This window comes from Crotalus tigris, unplaced genomic scaffold (genome assembly GCF_016545835.1).
Source record: "Crotalus tigris isolate CLP2741 ecotype Arizona unplaced genomic scaffold, ASM1654583v1 scf7180000017771.5222438, whole genome shotgun sequence".
NCBI lineage: Eukaryota > Metazoa > Chordata > Lepidosauria > Squamata > Viperidae > Crotalus > Crotalus tigris.
This window is the reverse complement of record NW_024096622.1, coordinates 3,288,194-3,303,756: the sequence shown is the minus strand read 5'-3', so window position 1 is coordinate 3,303,756 and position 15,563 is coordinate 3,288,194. Positions and strand designations below refer to the sequence as shown.

General features: G+C 37.0%; 1 protein-coding gene across 1 annotated transcript in view; it reads right to left on the bottom strand.

Annotated features, from left to right (window-relative positions):
• The window catches only part of DNAH14 (dynein axonemal heavy chain 14), a 210,655-nt gene that overhangs the window by 160,506 nt on the left and 34,586 nt on the right, over window positions 1-15,563 (bottom strand). The window contains exons 8-12 of the mRNA XM_039341573.1: window positions 13,890-14,146; window positions 13,162-13,321; window positions 12,419-12,707; window positions 4,887-4,935; window positions 1,711-1,808 (exon numbers count right to left, since the gene is read on the bottom strand). Of these exons, the coding sequence (XP_039197507.1) occupies window positions 1,711-1,808; window positions 4,887-4,935; window positions 12,419-12,707; window positions 13,162-13,321; window positions 13,890-14,146 (853 nt within the window). The remainder of the gene's footprint in view (window positions 1-1,710; window positions 1,809-4,886; window positions 4,936-12,418; window positions 12,708-13,161; window positions 13,322-13,889; window positions 14,147-15,563) is intronic.

The following is a 15,563-nucleotide window of genomic DNA, read 5'->3' as shown; positions in this document are numbered from 1 at the left end:
TCCACCTACAAGTATGAATAGACACAATGAGCTGAAACAGTTTAGAGTAAGGAATTTCTGGAATGATGGTATTAAATGTCAAGCTGAAATTCACAAAAGGACCCATGCATAGGTCCCTGGGGATTCAAGATGTTGCAAATTGTAGTGCAATGTCATATTGACAGCATCATCTGCCAAACTATTTGCTCAATAGGCAAGGGGTCTAACAGCTGATCCGTGAAGACTTTCAGGTGGGCCAATACTAACCTCTCAAAGGTCTTCATAACTACAGATTTCAGAGCAACTGGCCTGTAGTCATTCAGCTCCCTGATGAAGGATTTCTTAGGAACTGGGATGATGGTAGAGTATTTGAAGCAAGAAGGGACATAACTCATTTCCAGTTATTTTTCAAAATCTGTGTGAAGATGGGTTCTAATTAGGCTTTCTCTTTTATCAATGTGCACCTTGAATTGGACCTGGAAGCAAACTGGTAACCGATGCAGCTTTCAGAACAGAGGTATAATGTGTATTTTGTGAAGAACATATATAACTGCCTACACCACTGCATTTTATACCAGCTGAAGTTTCTGGATACTCTTCAAGGGCAGCCATATGTAGAGAGCATTATAATAGTCCAACTAGGACAGGAGTAGGCAACCTTGGCTCTTTTATGACTTGTGGACTTCAACTCCCAGAATTCCTGAGTCAGCATGGCTGGTTCAGGAACTTCTGGGTACTGAAGTCCACAAGTCATAAAAGAGCCAAGGTTGCCTACTCTTGAACTAGGAGGTGACTAGGGCATAAGTGACAGTGAGTAGGAGCCCTTGATCAAGGAATGGCGCAATTGATGCCCAATATGAAGTTATATGAAGGCCCTCCTCAATATAATTGCTACCTGCTCCTTGAAATCATGAGTCCAGGAGGACCCCGATTGTGCATGGGGTCTGTTTGGGGCAATGTAACTCCATCCAGCCCCAAAGGTGGTATAGTCCCACAATTGGAGGGTTCCCAAACCCAAAGCTCAGTCTTGCCAGGGTTCTGTTGAAGACTATTGTTCACCATTCAGCTTCCTATGTTTTAATATATATAATATTTCTTCTTGGACAAGTGACCATCAAGAAATGAGGAAAGGGTAGCTAGCACACTATCACATAGGGTAACTTTTATTATATTTCATTAAGAAAACAAAGGCAAAAGATATGGGTGAACTATAGCTATATACCACATAAAATTATTCTTAGCATTTAGTTTTTGCAATTGTGAACAGCATGCAGAAAAATAGTAAATATATATAAAATCCATGTATTTCCTTAGATAGGAAAAAAACTTTTTTAGAGCTGGATTTTAAACTGTAATGTCACTTTCCGTATGTAGTATTTCAATGCAATTTCTATAGAAATATTGTTTTATAAAAATAAAATATATTTTTACTGAATAATTAATATATCAAAGAGATATTTTTCTTGTTTGCTCATTGTACAACAAAAAATAAAATTTTAAATGTTCCAAGGCACACAGACAGACAGATAGTTGCAACATTTTAAATATTGGTCTCACACACGTTTTTAATCTTCTAAATTGCTTCAACCTAGCTGAATCTTTTTTAGTGAGATTAGATCTGGCAATTAGATCTTTATTTGCTTTGTTGGAATGGATAGTAAGTAATCTATATTACATCAATATTTTTCCAGTGGACACCAATAGCATCTACCATGTCCGTACATTACTTACCAATGATATTTTCTAATCCATATATAATCCCTTGTAATTGTATTGAAAATGTTTTTCTGTTAGGAATCAGTGATACATCTGTAGAGAACTGTAGGGATCTAGAAAATGAAATATTACATTTTTATTGGCTAAAGACATTAAAAAACCTATGAAAGTCTGAAGATTAAAATTTGAATCTTAAATATAAGATAGTTCATGAGAAGTTCTTATTTTCCTACTTTACCAAACTATAAAATGTCTCTTTGGAATAATCTGGAATGGGCCATCAGGTGACAGCTGGGAAAATCAAATAAAAAAATCAGATATATATCTTAAGTTAAGGAAGTTCACAGATAATTTGTCACCTCTCTTGAATTTGTGGAAGAAGTGTAAGTACTGCAGGTGTTTTCAGGATAGTGAAAAAGATATCTCATCAGAAGAACTTCATTTAAGTTAATTTATCTCAGATGGATTAGCTGTTTTCCTTGGAGATTATGGCAAAAGTGATTGGAGAGGAGTGAAATAAATAAACTATGAGCAAAGAAGAAAAATGAATAATGAAGGAGATACTATTCCAGGTTTCTTGTGGTCTAGAAACTACATCACTTTTCATTCTTTTCCATAAAATATAACTAGATCAGGATTCAGATATATATATATATATCTGAAAAAGCAGTTAAATCAATTAGGACCTACGACAAGATCTAGGAGCCGTGTGCAAATGACGGCTCACCTATAAAGGCACTCTCCCACAGACCAGCATTAACCCTGACGATGTCAGAAGTATCTGACGAAAGCTTGGTGATCGGTGATGGTATTAAACTTTTATAGTTTATTATATTCCTGGTGTTCATGTTTTATTGGTAATTGACTATATATATCGAAGAATGATTCCTGGGTACATACATTTCGATAGATAAAAAGGACGATCACCAGGAAATAAAACAACAAAGTTTTAATAAATATAACCAAGCTTTCGATGGCTCAGAATCTGCCATCATCGTCAGGGTGTAAACCAGTCAATGGGGAAACTTGCTTATAAATGCAGCCGCACCTGCACTCGGCTCATCGATCTCGTGACGGGCCCCAGCCAGCCGATCCTTGCCTCACTTACAACATCAGATGATTCATCTTTACATCCTTTACTTACATTTATGTCACCACCCACCTCCCCATTCCCTTGTGTCCTCAAATCGGGGGGGGGACGTCCTGTATTTCCCCATGTTGGAGTATCCTTCACATTATTGGATCGATCCTTCCTCTTGTGCTCTTTGGGGTACTTCCTTCTTCCACCCCTCTGGCATGCGCCGTAACCGTTTATACTTCCGTTATCACAATATTCCGCCTTGGGGATCCTGCATCGACTCTCATGTTCCAACACGTTTGTTCCTATCACCCTTCCGGCATTTCCACAATCCCTGTAATTAACCTCATCCATCCTCTTGTTTCCCCCCACAGCTCCCAGTGTATCATACAATTGAATCCGGGGTCCACGTTGTTCCATTGCAACAGATGTTCTCCAGGGTGTCTGTATTAGCATAGCGCCTGTACAGTCTGGCGCAACTCCCAATCCGATTGCCTCTCCCTCACCCCCTTGTGTTTGTTGCGCCTGGGAGCACATGACTACACCCGCGATGGAGCGGCTGTAAGTATTCGTCCTCTGTGCGTTCTTCAGGAGCACGACTCTATTCAGATAGCTCCGGTCGGTACGGTAACGTGGCAGAGATTTTAAAGGTACCACTTTACCGTCACTCGCAGCAATCATCATCCCCTCTAGGTTTGCACACATTCCCAATACATCAATAACCGGACGAGTTATGACAGGAACATCTTCGGGGATGGGGGGGTTGGTATAATTGCTGGGGTGGCAAGCATGCTCCATTTCAATCGGGATACATATCATCCGTGATTCCAGATACTGAGCACGGCGTAAGGAGACATCCAAAGCATCGGGGGGCGGGCTACTGACATCGATGAGCTTCCTAATTTGTGACGGGTGTATACGCAGATTGTTAGTCAAGAGGACTCCAGGTTGTAGATTTTTCTTTTCCTTGCTATCAGTCCCTTCTGATGGATACTCGAGATTTCTGTTATTCGGGTGTTTTCTCCACACTGACACGTACTCGATCAGTGTGGAGAAAATGCCTGAATAACAGAAGTTATCCTCGAAGCACGAAGCTGAAAACACCAGCCTGAAGATGACGAATGGGACTTCGTCGAAACGTCGCCAAGACACTTCCAATTTTATGCGGGAGAAAACCCGAACAGCCAAAGACCTACATATATATATATATATATAAAATTTCCTACTAAAGGTTTTTTTTTTGTATTATCCAATACTAGTGAACTTTCTGTGAATTTCTCCATTATTTTTATTTCTCTCGGGATATACCGTGTTTCCACAAAATAAGACCAGGTTTTATATAGAGATATATATTTTTGGACCAAAAAAACTCATTAGGGCTTATTTTCAGGTGATGTCTTATTTTGCGGCTACCTGCAGGAGAGTGGGTGTCACACCAGTGCTGCCGCAAGTTGAAGCAAGGCAGGTTGGGGGATAGAGCTGACCTAGGTGCCCCAAACCCGCTTATCTCAGGGCCCTGCAGCCAGACCACTCTCCACTTGGCAACCTCACCCTGCCTGTTCAATCACCCACTGCCTACCTCATCTTGTGGTGGTGGCACCAGTGCCACGCGTGCTCTCCTACCCCCTTGTGACCACGAGCAACCAGGCAAATGGGTGGGCTCATGGTGAACGGGATTACTGCTGCCTGTGCCGCCACGAAGTAAGGCAGGTGGCAGGGCATGGGTGGCCTGGCTGCGGGGGCCCTGAGGTAAGTCGTGTGGGTCGCATGGGGAAGCTCCACCCCCCATCTGCCTTGCCTCAGCTCATGGCAATGGCACTGGTGTGACACATGCTCTCTTGCCCTGTTGTGGTGGGACAGAGTGGGTGGGCTCTTAACTAGGGCTTTTATTAGGCACACCCATAAAAATCATGCTAGGGCTTATTTTCTGGTTGGGTCTTATTTTCGGGGAAACACAATATAGTCTGCTGCATATATGAGTGAAAGCATATTGTTACAAAGTATTTACATTTAAAATACTCTTGCCACACAGATAAAACACAATAAGTCATTAAAATAAATATATATTTCTTTTTTATGGTTAAAATCAAAATATGTTTTAAATTATGCATACCTCTCATAGGTGATTGATTGTTTATTTGAATCAGAAATCGGCTCTTTTCCTTGAAAAGTAAGAAAAACAAAAGCAATCCTTAAAAACTAATAATCGAAACATAATAATCTGAGTCCTTCTCATGTTTAGCACAAAGATAGTAAACTAGCTAATTTCTCTTGAGGTCAAATTTGCAATTCCCTTTACATTTCCAGAAACTGGGAATAGCACTATAGCACCTTTTTTGTTTTTCAAATGTTAGCAGTTCCACCTCAGTAATATTGAGGTGAAGCATCTTGTTTGGACAGTTCTTCAGGAAAGAAAAAAGAACATTGCCAAGTAGTTGTCACGGAGAAAGATTCTGCCTGCCTGTGGCAACAGAAACGAAAGAGAAGTCTAATAAGCTGCTGTTCTTATCAAAGCATAAGATTTCAGAATTTGCCTGTTTTAAAATTGCCCCTATAAAATAGAATAAAAAAGAATATTGTCTTGATATTACAGAAAGAGATATCAATTTTTTTTAATTTTAAACTTCATATTATTTTCCTTCTTAAAGCTGCTACTTTTCTGTGAGAAAAAATAGTCAATTATCTTAAATACAATTTCAGCTGAATTTATAAACTCTGGTTCCAGCTGTGAAAATCTGGTAATCTTAATATTAATCTGTTAAAAATATTGTATAGTCTTGACTGATAAAAAAAGAAAAAATCTGACAGAAAATTACATTTTCTATCTCATATTAATAATTCTTCACACTTTTTCTCAAATTTGATATTGGAATGGAGCAAACTCTATATAGTACAAGTACTAACTGTAACTGTAATCCTAACGTCTATATTCCTAGCTACTTTGCATGCTCTTTCCCAGACCCTCTCCTTGGCATCAGAAGAATTACCACTCACTCTCCAATCAGCTTGCTGGCTTGTGAGTCTATAAATAGAACGTATCACATCAATCTCACAATGCATTACAGTTAGAACATCTCAGAGCAATGCACACTAAGTTGATATCCAGTGTGATAATGCTGCTCTGAAGAATCTATTTCTAAATTGTACTGAGACAAAAAATAAGCCATATAGAGTATGTGCCCATTCAGTACGGTTTAAGTTTATAATTGTCTGTGAGGAAAAGTACTGATTCAGCAAAGCCATGAAGGAAAGTAAAGGTCATTATCTACACATGATGATCACAAAATATGACTGATTGTGATATTGTAATTTGCATGTGAGAATGACACTGCGAGACAGGAAAAATATATCTGTGAAAGGTATCTCAGCCCAGAGAAAGAAAAGGGATGAGGGACGTATCTCAGAAAGAACCCTCTCTTGTTTTCTGGAAAGTAAAAGAAGGGAGAAATGCTTTCAGACTTGCAAGATTTCATTACTATAATCTTACAATTAAGGTAGTGTTAGAATTCATGGTTTATGTTTGTCTTAACTATCATGAAAGGCTGACAGATATGGAATAGTAGTAATTAGTAAAAAGCAAGAAATAAAGCCTGATTTTTTTAAAAAAAATGCTATATTGTTTTCTTATTAAACTAAGAAAAAGTGAAAAGATGTAGTAGATTCTTACCCTGTAAAGTGGAATTGATGAGTACATGTACAGAAGTTACATGGGGGGGGGAACCTTCCAAGAATTTCACAAAAAAGCCTGTTAGATAACATGAATGGATGGGCCTGAACGAAGCAACACTGTGCAGAAAAAATGATAGGATCATTTGGAGATCCAGGAATGAATAAGAAAGATTAGTGAGCATCTGCTAAAAAAGGGATTATTCATTTTGAACATATAGTTTAAGCATATGTCTCTTTACACAAGCACAAACACACTCACAGATACATATACACACAGCAACACACAGTACAGTTTTATAATGGGCATAGGGTTGCAGACCAAATTTCTACTTTTCAGCAAAGCATCAAAAATGTACAAATGCAAGTGTTTATTGTATGTTTGTGATTTAGAAAAGTATATAATAAAATAAGTTTGAATTATGGTGTTTTGCACTGATAAGGAGTTGAAGGTTGGCTGCTGAATGCAGAAAGTAAAGCACATGTAAGAATGGAATTATTACTAAATGATTCAACACTGAGCAGAAAGTAAGATGAAGATGTGTGCTGTCCCTTTTGTAGTTTAATATATTTATGATAAATATGTAAGGAATGCTAGTGAGCAGTGTGGTGGCCTAATGGTGAAGATGCTCACCTCCCACTTGGAAGGTTGAAAGATGCATCCTAGGAAGCAGCAGATGTTTCTCTCTCATAGTGCAAAGAGAAAATAACTGCTGTGAATTCCACACAGGTGTCAGGAAGGGCATCCAGCCAATAAATGCTCAGCTCCATTCAGCTGCCCTGACTCTACCCCGAATTAAGGAGTTACAGGGTCATAAAAAGAAAAAAAATGTATGGAATGCTAGCATGCAGAAATAAAATAAAATTACACCTTTTGAGAATAAGAGAGTTGCAGTTTAAGGATTTTTGAAAGAGTATTGCAGAGAACAATAGTGGCATGTTTATCACTAATTTTCTGATTCCCTTAATTCTATGGCTTGCATTAGGATAAATGATCCCTAAGATTTGTTCCAAGTATATAGGAATTTAAAAATGAGAAACCTAAAAGATGCCTCTTTTTTATTTAGTGCCTGCTTCTATAGTCTGCAATTTTGTACCCCATGAAATTCACTTGGTTCAACTCTATAAATTTTTAAATGTAAAATAATAATACGGACTTTTCCTGTTGTATTTATTGAGTTCAATTATTTTTGAAATCAATGCTATATTATTTTATAAATTCATTTCTTAGGGTATAATACATCTAATCCAAAAAACAGATTCAAAATTTAAAATAGTAAGTTTAATCTATTGTAAAACATAATATTTTGATGGAGATGGGAGAAAGATGAAATACTGAATCAGAGATTTGTCCTCAGATAAGAGGAATTGCATGAGGCAATCAAGATTCAAAGCACAAAATACAAAGACACCTGCAAATGAGGTCAAAAGAATCAAAACAGTGGTCACAACAACATGATCAAAACTCTTCTCCTTTTATATGTACCTCACAATACACATTGAAAAGGAGTGAGGCTCTGATTGTACAGTGGTTTTTCTAGATGTTTTTCCTCTGGAAATTGCTGCATGGGTAGCAAGTTACCTAGGCTTGCAAAAAATATATTTTCCGGTCAACAGTTATTCTCATAGACCTTTCTTAATTTTAACTTAATTAGTGTTCATCCATTAAATTTGACAGCAAGGCCTTATGGGTCTTTAATAACTTTATTTCTGTAATAAAGTACTTTCTGAATAATTCCTGATATATCTAGCATTTTCACACATTTCTTATGATGTCCATACCAGTGGAATCTGGATCTGAGTCCTGAACAGAGAGTGATGAAATGATAGAAGATGTTGAAGCCATAGGAACCCTGGTGATCATGCAATATTGGAATTCAACATTATGGAAGCACAAGAAATAGAACACAGTCAAACTAGAATCTTGGACTTCAAGAGAGCTAATTTCAATAAACTTAGAGAGGGCTTGGGAAGGATTCCATGGATGAGAATCCTCAAGGGGAAAACAACTCAAGAAGCTTGGGAAATTTTGAAAAATGAGATAATAAAAGCCCAGTCTAGCATAATACCAAAAAGAGGAAAAATAACAGTTCTCAAAAGAAACCAGCATAGCCGCATAAAGAACTCCCTGACAAATTGAAAGATAAAAAGGAAAAGTATAGAAAGTGGAAAGAGGGGCACATAACTAAGTCAGAATATCAGCAAATAGCCCGAGCTTCCAAAGATGAAGTGAGGAAAGCCAAGGCTCAAAATGAACTAAGGCTTGCGACTAAAGTCAAAAATAACAAAAAAAGCTTCTTTCAACATGTAAAAAACAAGAAAAAAGTGAAGGAAATGATTGGTCCATTAGTGGGTGAAAGTGGCAAGGAGGTGACAAGCAACAGGGAGAAAGCAGAACTATTTAACTCGGGTTTTTTGCATCTGTCTTTACACAAAGGGAAAAAACAGACCAACCTATCAAAAATAGTGCCATAAAAACAGAATAGAAACACAAGTTAAGATAGGCAAGAAAATGGTAAGTGAGCACCTGTCCAGCCTAGACGAGTTCAAATCGCCAGGAACAGATGGACTACACCCAAGCTTCTTAAGGAACTGGCAGGTGTGATCTCAGAACCACTGAACTATATTTTTCAAAGATCCTGGAGCACAGGGGAATTACCAGAGGACTGGAAAAGAGCTGATGTAGTTCCCATCTACAAAAAAGGAAAAAAATGGACCCAGGAAATTACAGACCTATCAGCCTGACCTCAATACCTGGGAAGATCCTGGAAAAGATAATCAAACAATGAATCAGCGAACACCAAGAGGCAAACAAAGTTATTACTAAAAGCCAACATGAGTTTGTCAAAAATAGATCATGCCAGACAAATCTTATTGCATTCTTTGACCAAGTGACAAAATTAGTGGGCCAGAGGAATGCTGTGGACATAATTTACTTGGACTTCAGTAAGGCATTTGATAAAGTAGATCACAACCTACTACTTGACAAGATAGAAAAATGTGGGGTAGACAGCGCCACCACCAGATGGATCTGTAGCTGGCTGACCGGCCGTACTCAGCGTGTGGTTCTCAATGGAACTGCATCTACATGGAGGGAAGTGTGTAGTAGGATGCCCCAGGGCTCTGTTCTGGGCCCAGTGCTCTTCAACATCTTTATCAACGATTTGGATGAGGGGATAGATGGGGAACTCATCAAATTTGCAGACGACATCAAGCTGGCAGGAATAGCCAACACTCCAGAAGACAGGCTTAAGATACAGAAGGATCTGGACAGACTTGAACACTGGGTGCTATCTAACAAAATGAAATTCAATGGTGAAAAAAGGAAGGTTCTACATTTAGGCAAGAAAAACCAAATGCACAGGTATAGTTTAGGGGGTACCTTGCTCAATAGTAGTTAACTGTGAGAGGGACCTCAGAGTTCTAGTGGACAATCACCTAAATATGAGCCAAGCAGGGTGCTGCAGCTACCAAAAAGGCCAACACAGTGCTAGGCTGCATTAACAGAGGGATAGAATCAAGATCATGTGAAGTGTTGATACCTCTTTACAATGCCTTGGTAAGGCCACATTTGGAATACTGCATCCAGTTTTGGTCACCACAATGTAAAAAAGATGTTGAGACTCTAGAAAGAGTACAGAGAAGAGCAACAAAGATGATTAGGGGACTGGAGGCTAAAGCATATAAGGAACAGCTGCTGGAATTGGGTATGTCTAGTTTAATGAAGAGAAGGACGAAGAGGGACATTATAGCAGTGTTCCAATATCTCAGGGGCTGCCACAAAGAAGAGGGAGTCAAGCTATTCTTCAAAGTGCCGGAAGGCAGGACAAGAAGCAACAGGTGGAAACTAATCAAGGAGAGAAGCAACCTAGAACTAAGGAGAAACTTCCTGACAGTTAGAACAATTAACCAGTGGAACAACTTGCCTCCAGAAGCGGTGAATGCCCCAACACTGGAGGATTTAAGAAGACACTGGACAGCCATTTGTCCAAAATGGTATAGGGTTTCCTGCCTGAGCAGGGGAGTTGGACTAGATGACCTCCAAGGTCCCTTCCAAATTTACTATTATTATTATTAATAATGAAAACTGATTGTAGCCTGGCTCATCTGATGCAGAGGACTTGGCAGGATTTCCTAACCTATCTTCCTCAAAGTTATAGATGCTAAATTCTCAAAACTGTGTACCATATGGAACTTCATGAAGAATTATGAAGAGACAATGTCTAAGTCAGAGGTGTCAAACTCAATTTCGCTGAGGGCCGCGTCAGCATTGTGGTTTCCCTTGGGGGGCCGGATGGGTGTGGCCAGTGTGGGTGCAGCCTACTGGGTAAGCATGGATAGAGTGGGTGTGGCCTACTGGGTAGATGTGGTCAGTTCTACATCATTCGCGTCAAGTGTGCCTGTGGGGGCCTGGGCAGGAGTGGGACAGATCTGAGGGTCTCTGGAAGAAGGGGATGGGACCGGGGCAAGTGCCAAGGCATGGTCCACTGGGGCAAGTGCCAAGATGGCCACCACAAAATTGTACATTGGCTCCCAGCTGGCCTGGACCAGGGCCAAGGCAGAGGGGGCCGTTCCCTCACTGTTTCCAGGATGGCTTTGCAGGCCACATGAAACCACTTCGCGGGCCGCATCCGGCCCCCGGGGCTTGTGTTTGACATGTCTGGTCTAAGTAGTTAAACTTACTGAAATTGTCCTATTGCACAACAAATTCGGGTTTCACACCAAATTGGACTAGTGAACCTTAAATCCAAAATGTTCCTTTAATTGCTCAGCAATTTGCTGAGATTTGGTGAACAATTCTGAACACCTTTAGGCAGCCAAGACTCTCAGTCTTTAAAGATTTATGCATCAGCTTTAGTATATAAAACAACAGACTGAGTGGGTGGGGAAGATAGAGAAATGAAACTACATAATTTGTTCATCATGGATTGTTTCAGGATCTGCATCAAAATCAAAATATTTTCTTATATTGTAACACCACCATTGCCTATTAACTTGATATATGAAATAATTTTTCCTACAGAAATAGCAACTATGCCTGCAAGTAACATGTATTTCTATCCCAAAACCAGTGGTGGGATTCAGCCAGTTCGCACCACTTCGGCAGAACCGGTAGCTAATTTTTTGTTGCCCAGGTCCAGACTGGAAGCGGCATCCACACAGAGAACCAGTTGTTCACATAATTGAATCCCATCACTGCCCAAAACTATATAGTTACTTACATAACACTTTCTGTCAGTTTGCCTATTTGAAACAAATTAGAATGTAAAGGAGATTTCTCTAAATAGCATCTGTAAAATGTCTACTGTTTTTGTAAACATTGCCTCCCAACAATGTGAAAAATTATATACTTCTCTAAATCTGTAAATGTTCCTGTTGCACAAACTTTGTTCATATCTGTTTGAATCAGGGTAGGTTGATACTTACAGAAGAAACAACTGCAATTACAGTTGCTATTGAATTCTAAATGAAATTAGAAAAGTTGCATACATTTTTTTTAAAAAAATCACAATTTAAAAGATCTAAAGTGAAGCAGTTATTTGTCTCAAATAGAGAATCTATTTCCTCAGAAATGCTTACCATGCCTAAAAATTCTGCTAAACAAAAACAATTACAGTTATATATGACTGTCTCTTTCTAGTCAATTTGAAATATCAATCTTGTCTTGGTTACAAATCAGACTCCTGATTCAATGCAAGTTAAATTATCTACATTTCTGAAACACTGTATTGGATATAAACTCAATCTTCTGATCAGTAGTCTTTCTTTAGAATTAATAATAGAATGGAAAAATAAATTAGAGGAAAAAGAAATAATGGCAAGAAATCTAGCTAAAACATAGTATCAAAGAGCACATATCATGATACTACCAAAAGAACTGATAGCATAACGGTTGAACTAATTAACCTATGAGCTATGGTTCTGGGCTTTTGTAGTGTACAATGCAGCCTTATTTTCAAAGAACTTTATTAATCTTACTCAATGGCTTTATTTTTTCTTCATTCCTGAAGGTACCCAAATCTCCTGTAGTATTTTCTGATTTTTCTTCATGTTTGCTATGATCTTCAAATGAGATTTTCAAAACTTCATCAAAATCTAATGTTTCTTTCAAAGATTCTGCTGAAGATTCTATAATATGATCATCATGATTTTGGTAATATTTTCTACGATCCTCCTTTTCATAGGGAATTCTCAGACAAATATTTATTTCAAATATTGGGGAATATTCCTCTTCTCCTTTTAGTTGCTTTTTCACTTCTTCTAGGATCTAAATTTATATGAAAGTATAATAAAAATAGAATATTTTTTTAAAAATCATACAAATGGAGCATTGAACATAAAAGATTTTTAATTTAAAACAAGGAACAAATAAAAGCAGAAGATAGAAAAAAAATCCATTATTTTTTATTTGATACTAATTAACAGAGAAGACTACAATGTGATAATGTGCCTTTTATGCTGTTGTAAAGCATGAAGAGATTTTTCAGAAATCTGGAAAATCTATTTAATCTTCATAATTTTTTTTCATAAGGAACCATGAAATGATTTTGTCTTTGAAGGCAAGACTTTGTCTTTGAAGATATAATAATGAATGGCTTTCAGTATATATTTAAACTAAAAATTTAAACCATTAAATTTAATCATTATAATACATATTAACATGAATGTGAACTATTGGATAATCAATGTTGCAAGATACCTTCATTTAGAAATGAATTCACCTTGTCTATATCACTGACAGTAACAATTTCACGTGCTTCTGATTCCTTTGAACGGTGCAATAATTTCTGAGTGCCTTCAAAATGCTCATTTTCATAGACCCACTGGCATCTATTTTCAGTCAATAAGCAAAATGCTTTCTCAATTGTATTTTTATATGCTCTGCATATGTGAAAAAATAGGAGAAATCCTAATTTATATTTTAAATAGCATAATTCATTTTAACAATTGATAATACCTGAAGGTTACTTAATATATCAAGACGTTGGGGCAATACTAGGAGACAGTAGAATAGATATTTAAGACAACTCCCAAAATTCTCCAGTGAGAAAGGGCTTACAAATAGTGAAGACAGAGGAAGTGACCATCTTGAACCATGCCCACATGTGAGAGACAATATTATAGTTTAGTTATAGATATTTCCTTTGTACAGGAATAAAACTAGCACATGCAACTCAGAGAGAAAAAGGAGCAATAAATTATTATTCATTTACTTAAGTATATGGTATATCAATTTTTATTTAAAATATAAATATTTTGGCCCCTCACTTGTTTTCCATAATAAGCATTTACTCCAAGAATTATTTTATAATTTTTATAATATCCTAAGCTTAAAAATAAAGGAACTCTTAACAATTACTAAATAATAATAAAAAATCTAAGATAAATTTTATAAACAATATTATTAAGTAAGAGCCAGTGTTTTAATCATGAAATAGGTAAAACTAACCTCATAAGGCTTTCATTTGTCTTCTTTTTTGAAATGGTCATATTACTGGAACCTTTAAATATCTCCAAAAGAGTAGTTATGGCATTGTTTACCAATCTGCGAAGAAATTCTTGAAAGATTCTATCTATAAGCTTAAGAAACTTAGAAAAGCGTTCCATAATATGCCGCCATTGAGCTATCTCAAAGTATTTTGGTTTCTCTTTGAAATCATGCAGTGAATGCTGAAAAAGTTTTTCTGCTCCCTTCATTTTTGCTACCTGTAGCATTATGAAATAATAAATTTGCAAAAGTAATAAATATATACAGCATTTTTCATCATGTAGACATTTTGTATTATTTACTTTTCATCACCAGGATTGTTTTCAACAAGGAAAACAAAATTTGAAGACATTTCATACATATGTATTTCTTACCAGAATTGCCATATAGCAAAAAGGGGGGTAGTGGTGGTAGTGAATAACAAGTGCAACCATAGCCTTGACTATTGAAAATTGATTATGTTTGACCACAAAATCAGATATCTATGAAACTCTTATGGAAGACAAATGAGAAAGGTGGACTGAACAGCAATCTTATTTTGAAAAAGAATCCAGAACCTTTAAGAATCAGGAACTTTTAATAAAGTTCTAACATACCAAGACAGTCCAATTAAGAATATTATGGTAGAAATCATACTCCACAATCCATTGACATAGAAAAATGACAGCATTGTCATTGCTTGTGCATGCAATTAACAATTAACAGATCTGTCGCATTTCAGGTCTCCTCATGTAATTACAGAGATCAAAATATTGGGATATTCATATCAATTAAAGATGAAATACCCACGATTTTTAAACAGAAAGAATGATACAATTGAGAATTCATATCAAATTTCCAGAAATCTCATGAATCAGCAATGGGAGGAATGAAATGGGATGTGAAAATAAACTTTTTAGATCTGTGCTGTATTTTAACAAATAAAGAAACACAACCTTTTGAAATTGAAGGCCTCTTATAACTTTGGTGGCAATGTTTTCTTATTCGAAGAGCTAGTAGGTTTTGCTATGGCTGCTTGAATGTACAAATGGGAAAGAGAAATACTACAGGGGCCTCATTGATCATGCAAATAGTATACACCTTTTTTTTAGCAGCTACAGATAAGACCTAATCATGATTGACACAATTAGAATATGTTAATCATAGGACGAGTTATTCAAATTAACAGAAGCATCAGAAAGGATAAAAAGTTCTAGCGTATATGAAAAATGTATTATTACACAGCTAGGTCTCTTGTTCCATCGAATGATAGGGAAATGTATGAATGTACATTGAGGAAAGGTGAGCCAACTGCAATTTCTTCAAAAATGTGAGAAATCATGTTCATATCATATTCTGATGGAAGGCAGTATCTGTGAAATAGACATCATATATGGAAGCAATATGGAAATAGTGAAAACTCATTAAATCATGAACAGAATGATCATAGTTTGGAGGTTCAGAACACCTTGTTAGATGATCCTGATCCTATTGTTGAAGACCATGTAAGGGAAGCAGATGATCCAATACTGAGAGAGGACAATTCCTCTAATACAACAGGATCACCCATACATGTGTCATGTCATTGAAAATCTGCCATTTTTCCAGCATGACTAAAAGGTTATATTCTTTCAGAAATTTATGATGGTAAAGAAT